At 39.8% G+C, this 16231-nt stretch overlaps 1 protein-coding gene across 8 annotated transcripts in view; it reads right to left on the bottom strand.

Moving 5' to 3' along the window:
• Nucleotides 1-16231, bottom strand: part of LOC308684556 — a 44422-nt gene that overhangs the window by 2767 nt on the left and 25424 nt on the right. The window contains exons 1-11 of one of the 8 annotated variants that reach the window (XM_081355815.1): nucleotides 11387-11688; nucleotides 11204-11268; nucleotides 10748-10805; nucleotides 8666-8750; nucleotides 6554-6650; nucleotides 6340-6473; nucleotides 6163-6230; nucleotides 4202-4318; nucleotides 2702-2791; nucleotides 1720-1836; nucleotides 298-429 (exon numbers count right to left, since the gene is read on the bottom strand). In XM_081355815.1, coding sequence (XP_081211941.1) covers nucleotides 298-429; nucleotides 1720-1836; nucleotides 2702-2791; nucleotides 4202-4318; nucleotides 6163-6230; nucleotides 6340-6473; nucleotides 6554-6650; nucleotides 8666-8750; nucleotides 10748-10786 — 879 coding nt within the window. In that variant the 5' untranslated portion in view covers nucleotides 10787-10805; nucleotides 11204-11268; nucleotides 11387-11688. Of the gene's footprint in view, nucleotides 1-161; nucleotides 430-1719; nucleotides 1837-2701; nucleotides 2792-4201; nucleotides 4319-6162; nucleotides 6231-6339; nucleotides 6474-6553; nucleotides 6651-8665; nucleotides 8751-10747; nucleotides 10806-11203; nucleotides 12018-16231 lie in introns of those variants that run through there. The other 7 variants (XM_081355819.1, XM_081355817.1, XM_081355816.1 and 4 more) reach the window with 7 other exon arrangements.

Genomic DNA, 16231 nt, shown 5'->3' with positions numbered 1-16231 from the left:
TACATTCTGTGAGTGAGATCCCTCTATGGATGGGTTGAACACATGCGGGACAGCTCCTCCTACTGGCTGGAGTCTCTCGCCTCTGGCCAAAACATCCTCCGATGACGCAAAATTACGATTTTTGCAGACAAAAAATACATAAATCTCTTGTCTCAGGGGGATATGAGGGAGGGAAGCACGGTAATTCGAAAATACTACAGGTTTTCTACTAATACAAAGCTTAATGCTTAATCCTGAAGTATCCCTTTAAGTAGCTGACGTGTTTCTCAATACCAAGTACGCAAAGTTTGGACTTGCCAAGTTCGTCTCAGGAGAACAAACTTCCAAGGACGGGAGGGTGAAAGTCCAGTAATTCTGCGAATGGAACAGCAGCGTCCTTGATAACGTCACACAGCTCGCACTGGCTACTCCGGTTATCTCTGTATGTAGCTATATTTTAGGCAACAATAAAACAAAATATGCTATAAAACACAACTCTATCTCTTTTCGTTTTCATTTTAAAAATCTTAAACAACTTTAATATGAGGTTCAGGCAATATGTGCATTATGATATGTCATAAAACACAACCCTGTCTCTTTCTGTTAAATGTCAGTTTTAATGATCAATAATAGCCATTATAAAAGTAAAAGTAAAAGGTATAAGCAGCTATATAATAAGAAATAAAGCAAACAATTCAGTCAAACAGACAAAGTCAGCGCTCTAGTAGGCTACAGCGGTAAAGTTAAATAGCCTAAATATATAAAGTTATGAAACTTCACTTTGCCCTCAGCAAAAACTATTGGCACGGAAACAAATGAGAGATTCAGAGAGACTAAAGATCGCTCCTTAGATATACACAAGACGAATTATATCGCATGTTTAACCACTACACTACAACCACCACTGTACTTACGTACACAGAAAAACAAGTGTCTTTAAATGACCTCATTTGTGTAAAGAACAGAATACCATGTTCAGATGCTGTTAGAATTATCTATACTGTTAACCTATCAGGAACTGTAGAAATGACTTAACCGATTAACTGATTATCCATAGAACTATGAGTACTAGTGTTTCTGTATCCTAAGTTAGTTCGAGGCTGGATACTCTTCCTCATTTTCTATGGCATATGAAAGTGTGGAGAACTTAAGGAAAATCTCTGTCAACTGATTGAACTTCAACTTTGACTCCAAGTCTTCATTGAGCACACTGGTCTAGTTATGGGGTCTAACTGTGATTCCCCTACACTGCAGTGCAGGAGTAGTTAATCTGTTCCCCAGCACTGCACAGTGAGGGTGTTTCCTTTATTGGACACATGCAGCTCGGGTCATCGATCCCTCTACTGACCAGCCGATGAGTTCATTCAGCAGGGTCAATAAGGGAGACATCCAACACGTGCAGTGATGGCGAGGCTCCTAGAAAAGCTTGATAGCTAAATCACGGGTGTCAATCTCTGTTCCTGGAGGGTCACAGCCCTACAGAGTTTAGTTCCAGCCCTGCTCCAACACACACACACACACACACACACACACACACACACACACACACACACACACACACACACACACACACACACACACACACACACACACACACACACACACACACACACACACACACACCTGTTGTTTTCTAATAAGACTGAAGGACTTGATTGGTTGGATCAGGTGTGTTTAATTAACGTTGGAGCAAAACTTTGCAGGGCTGTGGCACACTTAACCCATACATTAGTTCAGTACCTCAATATGAGGACGAATGATCACTTCCAGGTCACTTTTTCTGTAGCCATCTGAGGTGATCTCAAACCTCCTTAACTGAATAATCAGTATTCCTGGAAACTTGTTCATCTCACTTTTCTGTTGGGAAAACAATTTACATCATAAGACATGGCAGTATTTAATATGAAAACAACCCAGCATGAATGAGTTGTGCTATCTTTCTTCAATATATTTATGAAGCAAACATAGCATTTAACAATTAAATGCGAAAACAAATTATTACAACAAACCAAAGCATATGTCACAACTACATGGACCTGTCACGGTTTTCAGGTTCACTGACTCATTTGTTCGTTCTCTTTCTTTCTTTCTTTCTTTCTCTCTCTCTCTCTTTCTTTCTCTCACTCTCTCTCTCTTTCTTTCTTTCTCTCTCTCTCTCTCTCTCTCTCTTTCTTTCTCTCTCTCTCTCTCATCTGTATCACCTGGTCCTCAATAGCACGACTTTGCCTTTTCTGTTCTGTGTTGTGTTCCAGCTCCCAGTTGTTCCTCAGTCCTGTTCCAGTGTGGATGATTGCTAGTTCGGATCGGGTTTATGGACTGTCTGTTTGCGGCTCTAATTGTTGCCTGGATCCCCTCGACTCTTCTTACAAGTGTTTAATTGGCTTTGCCCGCTGTTCCCATTTGTGTTTGGCTAATAAATTCACCTTACTGCATTGGGCAATTTCATCTGTCTCGTTCATCCCGTCTACCAGAGGACTTCGTAACAAATCAAAAGAGAAAAGGAGTATTTGCTTTATCATGAAATGGATGATTTTTTATAACTTGGCTCAGGATAGAAAATGCTATTGTGTATTTTCTTTTTTATTTAAAGTATGGAAGAGTTTATGTACTGCAGTTTTTAACCCAAATTAAAATGATTTACTTAAATGTGGATTAAATACAAACTATATTTCACAATTTATCTCACATTATAACAGATATTACATGTAGGAAATATACTTGCCTTTTCCCAGTCTGTCGTGTTTTTACAATCAAAACAATACAGCTGATGCTCTCCACACATTTGATCAACATATTCCTTTAAAGCATTTTCCTACATTGGAAGAAATATTAAATAAATAAATAAGATAAAGCACAGTTACACTGTTCATTAAATTAATGTGATGTGCTTGTACATGAATATGCATTTAAATACAGACATTTATTCAACAGAGTCCCACTGAAGCCGTGTTTCAATAGAACTCTATAGTAGATCCCGATACCTTTGATTAGCAATGGAGCAAAGATTCATGTTGATTTGATAAGAAGCTCTAAATATGTCATTTTGAGTCACATCGGCTATGCAGCACCATACGCAACAAACTGCACTGTGTATTCTGACACCTTTCTATCAGAACCAGCATTAACTTCTTTAGCAATTTGAGCTACAGTAGCTCGTCTGTTGGATCGGACCACACGGGCCAGCCTTCGCTCCCCACGTGCATCAATGAGCCTTGGCCACCCATGTTCACCACTGTTCCTTCCTTGGACCACTTCTGATAGATCCTGACCACTGCAGAGCGGGAACACTCCACAAGACCTGCAGTTTTGGAGATGCTCTGACCCAGTCGTCTAGCCATCACTATTTTGCCCATGTCAAACTCGCTCAAATCCTAATGTTGCCCATTTGGCGAATACTTGCCACACAGAAATGAGAGCAATGTCTTTAGAAAGCAAAAAGTGTCTATTTTTTGAAGACAGTCATTTCGAAAACAAATATTAAATATTAAATAGCCAACCTTTCATTGAATATTAGAATGTTTAGACCAGTGTTTACTGTGAAATACAGCATTCCTGAATATCTGCTCAAACGTAGATGTTTATAATGTGCTGAACAATAATGTTTCATAGAGTAAATGGTCTCCGCGAGCACTGTGAGTTTGAGCCACTTACGATGTGCATTTGAAACATTACATGTTTTTATTCCACATGTTTAACTCACTTCATAACTTCCATTTGCCTTATTTCAGTGACTTAAACAAATAATCACCAACCACGCATAAACATAATTTTGTCAAAACTACAAACTTTGACATACATGCTGCTCACATATTATTGCAGCAGAGTTTGTGCTGAATACAGTGTAATCAGATAATAACAGAAATAAGCACAAAAGTGAGGGCATGTCAGAACACCTCAGACGTCAGAGGGTTAATGAGCGCCATTTGGGTAAGAAAAAGTGTTTAATTGTTTACTGGACGAAGTGTTTGAATGAACTAAATTAAATGTTATATTTTTATATGTTGTTGAATAAAATAATCACTTTATCAAACTTCTAGTTGCCAAGACATGCTATTAAGAACAAATGAGACAATATTTAGAATATGAATCTAACTTTCACTATTAGCTTCATCATGGGAATGACGAATCTCTCTAAACCACTGAGTATAAACCACTGACAGTAAGCATTAGTTAATCAGATATATTTGATCAGACATAGTCAGATGAGCAAAGATCTGCTCACCACTTCCTGAGAGTCCTGAAGAGGCACTGACAATGAGAGAAAATCCTCCCTGGTTTCTCCTGCATTGTGTTTGCATGACCTGCATATTATTGTCTTCTCCATAGTGCCCTTAAAAAGCTACACAGATGTGAAGAAAACAGACTTTAGTGATGATCCACAGATATACGTGTGCTTTCACTGTTAAAATGATCATTCTCTGCAGTTCAGCCTCTAGCACATTAGACTCCTGATAAACCTTTAATTGTGTCTCATGCCAGCAAATGATAGTCAAGGATCTGTGTGAAGTAAGTTTGTAGAGGAGATCTAAACCAGATATGAGGCACTAATGTCTCTGAGCGTTCTCTGAGAAACACTTCCAGAGCTGAACTGCTGTGAGATGATGATAGATGGTCCTCATGAAAGAGACAAAAGATGACAGTGTGGCATAATGAGCCAGAAGCCCATTTGTCTGTTCTAGTAAATTCTGTGACGTCATTAATCTGCGCTTGCATTTAGGCTTGAGCACGTCTTCGGTGAACTCTCGCCTCTCTGTGTGCGTTTCTTGGTGCTGCGCGCTGCTGTGACTGACGCTCCGAGCGGGATACTGCTGCGACCCATCATGTTCCACTACAAACGCGGAGTTGACTTCCTCCATCTTTTACCGGATGGCTGCCGAGCGGGTGTCTGTGCCCTTCAGGTGCGGGTATGACCGGCTTTAATGCATTGTGGTTGCCTTGATAAAATGTAGCAACTGTTTAGATAGCAACTCTCCTGTATTGTTTTTTTTTTTAGTTTGTCAAGTCATCTTCATTTATATAGCGCTTTTAACAATGTAGATTGTTTCAAAGCAGCTTTACAGAGATAAACGTATAATTTAGGGTAACAGAGATTGTTTTGGCTTTATAGCGGTTCTTTAATAAAGTTATTTTCCAGCTAAAGTTAGTTTTGATTGATTCACTTCCGTCGCAACGATCATTTGTTATTAAATTAGAGGCCGCAAAGACGACACCATTCTCTCTACACAGACTTTAAACGCAAACCTGTGAGAAACGCTGATGGCGTTCACATGCGCATTAAGAATATTACCTGCTTACACACACTTCGATTCCTTCACTTGGATGCTTTGCCCATATTTAAGATTTCAAACTGGCTTGTGCTCTGCTTAGTTTGCTAGGATTTTTCTTGCTTTGTCGTCTTGAGGTTTTGTTTTGCAAAAGGATTAAGTTCCTTTTTTTTTTTTTTTTTTTTTTTTGTATAATTGTTCCCATGTTTTGAACTGTGTATTTTTGGTAAATATATTATTTGTGTGAATCTTGATTTATTTTGTATATTGTTAATTCATTTGAAATGTTTTTGATTTGTGTATGTGTATAACATACATACGTTTCTATTTTGGGGGTGGGGGGGGGTTTGGTTAAAGATTATTGGATTTGATTATTTTTATTATCAATTCTTTTCGTTAGTGGATTGGGCCTATCAAGGGTTGACATTACATTTTATAAATTTTTTCCTCTTTGTGTGGTGTGTGTGTGAGGTGTGGAGAGTGTGCTTTCTTTTTTGCGGCCTTTTTTTGCCATAGGAAATTGATCGTTCTCCTCCTTTTGGTGGTGGTGTCTACACCGTGTGCCGTGACTGATCACTTCACTGGGGCTCTTGTGCTGTGAGTGTGAGCGTGTGTGTGAGGGGAACATGTATATATCTCTTGCAATGGCACAGCTTTCTTTCTGTTAACATTGTATTTGAATGTTTGGGGCTTGTCCCCTTTCTGTGTCTGTTGTTTTTTTTATAAATTATAATAAACTTTTGTAATTTTGCATGAATACCTGTGTCCCCATGTCTTCCTGTCTTTAGTGGGGAACCTATGCGTGGATAATACTCTCTGGGTGAAATTCCCAGGGTGGCGTAGTCTAGATCAAAACATATGTAGTGTTCTCTTTCCCTCGTGGTTGCCACAACAGAATAACCCAGAAGAAACTAGTTACCTCAGAGGATCCAGGAGTCTTTTCAATGATCAACTGTAGAAGTTCTGCTGCGTCTCGTTGTTTACCAACTTTGGGTTTGATGGAGAGAAAGCAAATAACAATCAAACACTTATACTGAGTAACTTTCATCAGCAGAAACACTGACTGAATGCTGGAAACAGCAATAAAGAGACCAACCGCCTGTAATGCCGAGGCTCTTCGTGACTCCAGCTGCTGAAACTGCAGTTTTCTGTTGTGTTTCTAATTCACTGAACAACTTCTTCAACTCTCCAGCCAAGCTTCCATCAGATGAACCGACTCGTCCTCCCAATCTACAGAAGACATTGAGTGTTTATCGATCGGCTGTTTGTCATGTTGTTTCCACTGCTGGAATTGAAAGATGTTTCTTTACCTCTGGACATGTTGCCTGAATCCCTTCGTCAAGAAGAGCGTCTGAAGAACTGCATTCAAGTAGCAGGTGTTCCCTTGATTCTCCAGCCCACAGTATCCTGATATGAGAAACACATTAACACTGGACTGACATAATACAGCTGACCAGAGAAACTCCAGAAACACATCCGGCAGATCTTACAACATACAGAGCCATCGAGTGTCCAGCGAGATCAGAAACTTCAAAGCAAATGTTGGCTAGGTTTAAAAGAGAGTAGGTCTGGATATAAGAAAGCATGTCCAGAAACATCGCCAAGCTCCGGAACATGATTCTGTTTCTGATGCAGAAAGTTAGTTCATGCTTTCATGACCTCTAGACTAGATTACTGTAATTACTAGCCGGTTGTCCTTCATCCTCGATAAACAAGCTACAATTAGTTCAGAATGCAGCCGCTAGAGTTCTTACTAGGTCAAGAAAATATGATCATCTCTACACTGGTTACCTATTAAGTTCCGTATCAATTATAAAGTATTGCTACTGACCTAAAAGCCCTAAATGTTTTAGATCCTGTGTATTTAACTGATCTTCTATCGCCCTACAATCCATCACGCTCTTCAAGGTCACAAAACTCTGGGCTTCTGATAGTACCCAGAATATATAAGTCCACTAAAGGAGGGAGAGTGTTTCCACATTTAGCTCCTAAACTCTGGAATAGCCTTCCTGATCATGTTCAGGGCTCAGACTCACTCTCCCAGTTTATACCTAGATTAAAGACATATCTCTTTAGCCTAGCATTCATATAATGCATCTCCTAACCTTATACAGTTATACCAGATCAAATGCACATGGTTATCCTTGATTAATGTTATGAACAGCAGCTACGCTAATTATTTTCTATTTGCTTCTGTGTTTTATCTCGGGACGCCCATCAGAGGTAACTAGAGAGTATTTCAGCTCCAGTTTGGATCCAGCCTCTTATGAAGACTTCAGATGACGCTAACTCTGAATCAACATCACCAATGCTGCATCTTTCTAAATTTCATAATCATTTGTTTACAAACAAGTTTCATTACTTCAATTAGGTCGTTGTTTCTGCCTTATTATTACATTGTTTAAATTAATAAATGTTTCGCTAACTGTGATTTGTATATGAACATTTCTGAAATCCATAACTAAGATAATCCATAACTGTAAACTGTAATCTTTGGACTCGTGCATTTTCTGTAAAGCTGCTTTGAAATTATGTGTATTGTTAAAAGCGCTATACAAATAAATGTTAATTGATTTAAATTGAATATCAATCAATATTCATCAGCTTTGACAGCAATGAAATGAAATGTGAGAAAAGAAGTCATCTATGACTGTGTGTTAATAATGTCCATCTTCAGAAAACAATCCCAATATGAACGGTTGTGTGCCCTGCAGAGAACAAACTCACTGAAGATCAGACTGTTTCTCACAGAAAACAAACCAGATCATTGTGACAAACACAGACAGTAACGTGAGATAATCAGTAACGTGAGACGTGGCGCTTTTCCACTACACAGTACCAGCTCGCCTCGACTCGACTCGGCTCTGTTTGCTTTTCCACTGTGTAAAAGATGTACCTGTACCTGCTTCCAGGTACTTTTTTTCGTACCACCTCCGGCGAGGTTCTAAGCGAGCTGAGGCGATACTAAAATGTGACGTGAAAACACGGCAGACTGCTGATTGGTCAGAGAGAATCGTCACTATTCACTGCGTCATCATTGCACGCGCCAGACGGAGTATCCTGAATAAAGAACAGCAAAAACAAAAACATCCAAAAACAGCAAACACTCGATTTCCTCCATTTTCCTGTGTGTGTGGGTAGCGGGTGTGTGTCTCGCGTAAAAGATTAAGTCACGGCAGTTTCCTGCGGCGTCGCTGACGACCAGGTACTATTGTAAAGGTACTATCTGCAATGGAAAACGGAGCGAAAAGCGAGCCGAGCCGAGTCAAGCTGGTACTGGTAATGGAAAAGCGCCAGAATCTTCTCCACAGGGTTTCAGGGACAGAGAAAGTGTTTTCTCTCAGTACAGCTCTACTCTAATCATGATTCACATGCTCTTACTGATGGAGATGTTCAGATCAGATGAAGGGTTCATGTCTTACTTCTGTTCTCGGCTGTTGAGTCAGTCTTCTTTGTGTTTGAGAGACTCTGGAAATGATCATCTCTGGGTTTCTGTGTCTTCTGGCTCTGAAATATGTTTTAGAGGAACTTGATCAAACTCAAAGACTGTTTACACACACAATATATCTGACTAAATGACAGAGTCAACAATGACACTTGATTGAACATCTTTACAATCTTGCACATCTCGTATCTTCACACCATAGACAATTGCCTTCAGATGACCCCAAAGATAAAAGTCTAAGGGGGTCAGATCGGGAGACCTTGGGGGCCATTCAACTGGCCCACGACGACCAATCCACTTTCCAGGAAACTGTTCATCTAGGAATGCTCGGACCTGGCACCCATAATGTGGTGGTGCACCATCTTGCTGGAAAAACTCAGGGAACATGCCAGCTTCAGTGCATAAAGAGGGAAACACATCATCATGTAGCAATTTTAAATATCCAGTGGCCTTGAGGTTTCCTTTGGGGTCATCTGAAGGCAATTGTCTATGGTGTGAAGATACGAGATGTGCAGCACCTGAAACTACGGATACTGGATGCCTGTGCTGGCATTTCTCCTGCGGTGTTGCTATCAGTGTGTGAAGAGTGGGAGAACAGGGTTGCATTGACAATCCAACACAATGGGCAGCACATTGAACACATTTTATAAGTGGTCAGAAACTTGTAAATAACTCATGAACGAATAAAGTTACGTTGAAACCAAGCACACCATTGTTTTTCTTGTGACATTACCAATAAGTTTGATGTGTCACAAGGCCCTCTTCCTATTGAAAAAACAAAAGTTGTATCTAAGATGGCCGACTTCTAAATGGCCACCATGGTCACCACCCATCTTGAGGAGTTTGCCCCCTCACATATACTAATGTGCCACAAACAGGACTTTAATATCACCAACCATTCCCATGTTATTACGGTGTATCCATATAAATGGCCCACCCTGTAGATCAAGAAAATATGATCATATAACACCAATTTTATCATCTCTACATTGGTTACCTATAAAGTTCTGTATCAATTACAAAGTATTACTAATGACCTATAAAGCCCTAAATGGTTTAGCTCCAGTGTATTTAACGGAACTTCTATCGCCCTACAATCCATCGCGCTCTTTAAGATCACTAAATTCGAGGCTTCTGGTCACTCCTAGGATATCTAAGTCCACTAAAGGAGGGAGGGCGTTTTCACATTTAGCTCCTAAACTGTGGAATGGCCTTCCTGATATTGTTCGAGGCTCAGACTCGCTGTCCCAGTTTAAAACTAGATTAAAGACGCATCTCTTTAGCCAAGCATTCACATAATACTTACCTTTTATACTACAGTTGAATCAGATTGAATGCATTAATATTATGAACAGCAGCTACACTTATTTTTTCCCATCTGCTTTTCTGTTGTTATCTCGGGACGCTAGTCCCGAGGTAAATACAGATTGTCAGCTCCAGTTTGTATCTAGCCTCCCATGGAAACTACAGATGCCCCAACACCTGTGCAGAGACGACTCGACGCCTGTGAAGAGATGACTCGACGCTGGCAATATGTTTATGCCCTAAATTAATACATGATTAACTAACTGTATTTTTCTATGTACATTTCTGAAATGCACTTTCTGTAAAGCTGCTTTGAAACAATATGTATTGTGAAAAGCACTATACAAATAAATTTGAATTGAATTGAATTGAACTCTGAGCGCATTACATCAGTGTTACTGCACAACTGCCGTTCGTGACTCTCTGTTGCTGCATTAATATGAATTTTATGAATAAAATAAATATTAAAATTAATATTTTTTATGGAGTAACCATTTTATAAAAGCAATAAGCCTCTTGAAGTGTTTCATAGTGAATTTAGATTTATTTCCCCTTCTAACAACGGCCCTCAGCTGTTCTAAACTCACTGTAAAACACGGCTTCAAGAGGCTTATTGCTTTAAACTACTGTAACAGTAAAAAATAATGGCATGTCAAATACCAATTATCTGTAAAATATCTAATGTAAAATTATGCTCAAACGAAGCTCAAACGATGTGTGTTCACAATGAAACCCCTAATAAAACACACACAACCTCTCCAGCAGCATCTGGGGTCACTTTACTGGCCATCATCAATCGCTGAACTGCACGTCTGTGGAGGAAAATAAAACACTCTTTTAAAATAGCAGTTGATAAAACGAGTAGTTTTATCCATAGTAGGAAAAAAAATTATGACAATTAAAACTATGGAAGTCAATGGTTCCAGTTAACCGTTTGGTTACTGACATTCTTCTAAATATCTTCCTTTCTGTTCAGCAGAAAAAATAAATTCATACAGGTTCGAAACAACTTGAGGGTGAGTAAATGATGACAGAATTTTCATTTTAAAGTAAGTATCCCTTTAAACATTCCCTTCCCACTCTTCCCCCCATACTATAGCCTACATAAAATAAGTCAGCGCTCATAATAGTTCAACTCTCCCGGGAATTTTATCAATTTTTTATCAAAATTCTCTCTGAAATGAAATCTTTCATAATGTTGTTCGCTTACCCGTCCTCTTCAGATCTTCCACATCAGCTCATGTAGAACTAGATAGTTTATCTCGTGTTTGACGCCTATTTTAAAGATATTTTTATGATTTATTGGGGAAATAGTTTACCTAAATCAGAAGATTAACACATCGCATTGCCGGCTGTAAAGCCACATCTCCAATCACTTATTATTATTACGTACTTGAACTGTCTTTCCGTGATTTTTCTCTCCTCGGACTGTCTTGCTTTAGTCTTGCTTTCAGTCACTCTCTAAAGTGTGTCTTTAACACGTGACCAGAGCCCGCGCCAGCCGGCAAAGTGCTCGTCGCCGCTTCGATCAGTGAAGTGGATACAGTGTTGTCTTGTGGCTCGCGCAGTCTTCACTCTTCACACGGACGCGCGCTTCTATCCGTTGTGGAGACTGAGCTATTCGTTTCGTTCTGGTGAAATCACAACAAAATGTGCAAAACTACGGTGGCCGAGAGAGCTCAACGCGCTGCAAATGAAGAAAACACATGCAAACAGAAAAAAACACATGCAAATAGAAAAAAACACATGCAAATAGAAAAAAACACCAGCGAATAAGAAAACATCTTCATCAGTTTTACAACTCACGTGCGTCCCAATACTCACAACACAACCAAATACGTAAACGCGCTGCAATTACAGAAACGCGCTGCAAAAGTTCACAACACAACCAAACAGAAACGCGCTGCAAATAGAACAGAACACAACGGAAATGTTTCCGGGGAACCCAATAAGTGACGGACGGACGGCTCGCGAGCTTTACCAGAGAGACGCGGGCTCTGGCTTTACCTATGCCCTACTCTCTTAAAAGGGCAGACGGCACAGCCCTTGAATTGGGCACTTTGGAGGGAGCGGGGCACTTGTGTGCCATTATGTTGATGAAGGGAGCAACGAAAGACAACGTAATTTCCTCATTATTTTCACCTGGGATGTTCCCATGACAACGCAGCGCGTGTCCATCAGCTGAATAGCTGTTCTTACCAGAAATATAGTATTAATGCTGTTAACATAACTGTTGCAAATAAATATACATTTTATACAACAAAGTTTTTAAAATATGTGTTATATCTTCGTGTGAGTGTCTCAACTTTAAAACTTGCCGTCTCATATTTGGACCTATAGCTACATTCTAACATTTCTTACGAAACTTATTTTAACATAACATGACAAAATGTGTTCAGTGTAACTGATGTATAGATTAATGTCTTTTCCTCGTTCTTTTTCTCTATCTTTTTTATTTATTTATTTATTTTAGTCTTCAGCTCATTGTTCTTTTTAGTATTCTTATGACATTGAACATATCGCAAATACATTTTGTATATTGTATACAAAGTTGTATGTCATAAACGTGTCATCTTTGTATGTTTTGCAAAAAAATATAAAATAAATAATAATAATAAAAGTAGACAGCTGTAAGCACGTCCTAGCCATAGACAGTAAAAGAAATGGACACAGCGACCCCATTGGAACTCAATTGAGACAAGTGAAGCCCATTTTCAGCGATTTCTTAGCACTTCCTTTCCTGACGCGCAGACTCAAACCGAGCAAAGCGTTACACGGACCACGTGAGCAACCCGTCTGTCTTCTAGTAGCTGTGCCAAGAGAAATCTGAATCATTCCCTTCCGAATCTTGCAGAGACGGAGAGTGTGAGTAGGAGCTGTCCATAAGCTTGGAGCAGGAGAAACTTTTGCTAGGTATTCTGATTAATTATATTGTCATTTTGCCTCCTTGCCCCCTGATTGCTCGCGAGCTTCTCCTCCCGTCTATACGGTAATCTCTCTAGTGTGCGACAGAGAGTCGCGTGGTTATGACGCAATCGTTAGCCTACTTTTACAAAAACTGCTTCTACGGGTCCATAACATAAGCTACAAGGTAATGGAGCATTTTATACATTGTCGTGTATCTTTAGAAATAAATAAAGGACAAATGGAGTCTTTAAACGCCTCAGATGTAAAGTTATTCGCTGTCAAAGTGACGCCAAAATGAATGGGAGTCAATGGGATGCTAACGCAAGTGAAGTTCTGCTACAAGATGTCGGCACCCGGCCGACTTCAACTTCCGGTCGACTTCCTTCCCGCCTGGTCCTAGCCGTCCGTCCGTCACTTATTGGGTTCCCCGGAAACATTTCCGTTGTGTTCTGTTCTATTTGCAGCGCGTTTCTGTTTGGTTGTGTTGTGAACTTTTGCAGCGCGTTTCTGTAATTGCAGCGCGTTTCCGTATTTGGTTGTGTTGTGAGTATTGGGACGCACGTGAGTTGTAAAACTGATGAAGATGTTTTCTTATTCGCTGGTGTTTTTTTCTATTTGCATGTGTTTTTTTCTATTTGCATGTGTTTTTTTCTGTTTGCATGCGTTTTTTTCTGTTTGCATGTGTTTTCTTCATTTGCAGCGCGTTGAGCTCTCTCGGCCACCGTACAAAACAGATCCACCCACCCACCCACACACACACACACACACACACACACACACACACACTCACACAATTATACATACAAATGAACCGGTTGTGCTATTACCATACAGCAAAAAAAAGAGGTTGAAATGAGATCAGATCCAGATGGATAAAGAATTCTTGTTTATTTTTGTTACATTTTAATCTTACACATGTGTAACAAAAAGCTTTCTCTGTATTGAGGTTTGACTGTAGTTATTAAGTGTGCTTGGTGAAAGCAGCACACTTAATGTTCTTCTTAAGTTTTCTTCTTCTTCTTCTTCTTCTTCTTCTTCTTCTTCTTATTCCCGGGAGATCAATTTTGGCCAGCTCCTGCGCCTAGGCCCTTTGAGACAGAGACACCGTTCCAACTTTAAAACGTACGGTCAGTACCGGTGTAAGTTGCTCGCGAAGATGACATCACGAGTCCATTTCGATCGTCCGCCATATTGGATTGAACAGAAAGCGAAACTAAAGTTTCACAGGTCACAAATTTAGTCCGAACTTCACGAAACTGGACGTGCATGATCCTTGGACCAAGCCTCACAAAAGTTACTAGAAGGATTTTTGATTTTCGGAAGCGTTTGCCCGTCACAGCCAAACGAAATCAGCAGCGTAGTCGCCAAAAAGGAAGTCGTCCATATCTCAGGAACTCTGTCACGTATCGAAACCAAACTTTGTACATGAACTCGGGACTCCAATGTGAGAAAGCACAAGATCTGAATTTTTTTTATTTTTTTTTTATTTCAGGCTAATAGACAAACCCATTTACCTATGTCTATGCAAAAGAGTTTCACCTCACACTTTTAATGTTAATGCATTTAGACAGTAGGTGGCACTGTTGTATTACATTTCACAGAGCTGCCAAGTCAGTGTATAGACTGCATTCGTTTTTACTAGGTTTGTCTTAATAAATGCAGGACCTGAATTTTGTTTTTTGCATCGGTCTAATTTAATCATCTTCATTTATTAATATATACAGATTTGTATGCATGAATTGTGCATTTCCAATCCTCAAAACAGTTAATAACAAAAAAAAAAAAAAAAAAAAACTTTATACAAAATACATCAGGTTCTTCGTTGCTAACCGAACAAACAATTAATTGTCTGTGGCTGTGTTTGTGCGCGCGGGAAATATGCTGCGCATAACAATAGAAAACAAGGAGAAACGCGCAGTCACATGCTCAAACAATCAACAACGTCGCTCTAGAGGTGCGTTGTGGACTGCGAAGTGGACTTCACAGGGTATTCGCCATCTTAAGTGAGATTCCAATCCGAAGGGAGCGAACATGTTCAGTTCGAAGGGCACTGCGCACGGCATAGGGAATAAGGGAACATCGATACATCACTTCACAGGAAGTGGAGAGCGATGATCACCCAACTGTCATTTCGCGCACCACGTCATCACCAGTCAGAACGGTCATAACTAACGATGGAGGAGTTTACGTATGTGTGTAAGTATTCATACATTTCGCCATTGTTATACAAATGACAGTATTTTAACGGTTATTGTTGTGAATATTACATATACTATTTTTGATGATTATAATTTACCTCGGTGAATGCAGCCAGCTTAGCTAGTTTGTGAAGTAAAGTAAAGTGATTTTATTTTAGGTAGTTGTAAAATAGTGCAATATAATTGTAAATATATAATATAATAATAAAAATTAAAATATGAATGTAGTCCTATATATATTTATGTTATATCATAATCTGCGCGACCCCGTCGTTGACTTTCTTTGATGACGTTTGCAGGGCGTTTCAAATGAGCGGTTATTGTCAGTGAAGTCCACTTCAACTGGTATACCCTGCTCAGGGAGTAGGGGAGCAGTGAACACTGCGTATGGATCTGTCGAATGGAACGCACCTTAGATGTGTAAAAACAAGTGGAAAGGCGAGCGCGCCGCTGTCTCCTTTCCACAAGCGCTTGCTGTCCCGTGACGTCTGTCGTTGCTATGCGACCATGAACTGCACTCTCCATGATGACAAGGACGTATCAGCAAAAGATTAATTGATTTCTAGCCCCTGCATTAGCTTTACTATTAGATATACAGGTTGGGTCATTTATATGGATACACCGTAATAACATGGGAATGGTTGGTGATATTAAAGTCCTGTTTGTGGCACATTAGTATATGTGAGGGGGCAAACTCCTCAAGATGGGTGGTGACCATCACATATACTAATGTGCCACAAACAGGACTTTAATATCACCAACCATTCCCATGTTATTACGGTGTATCCATATAAATGGCCCACCCTGTATTTATGGAGATGAAAAATAATAAGGCGCCCTGTACAGCTATGATCAGCTGTTCGGCCGAGCATTCAATGTTGTTACGCTGCAAGCTGATGGTTCGTTGCTGCCGCGCTCTATCACTCGCACACCATAAAGAGCAAATTGTTTTTTAATGTTTCAATTTCGTGATTAAAATGACATAATTTGGAAGCGGATAATTTCTTCACAAACAGCTCATTATGACTCAATGTTAGAATGCTGCACCTACACTCAATAGTGTGAATAAGATCAGCGCAGCGCAGACCACTGCATTGACAGCGTGAAACATATGATCTGTCTACGGCCAGGGC

Source organism: Scardinius erythrophthalmus (assembly GCF_964197995.2).
Source record: "Scardinius erythrophthalmus genome assembly, chromosome: 24".
NCBI classification, from domain to species: Eukaryota; Metazoa; Chordata; class Actinopteri; order Cypriniformes; family Leuciscidae; genus Scardinius; species Scardinius erythrophthalmus.
This window is presented reverse-complemented; position numbering and strand designations above follow the sequence as displayed.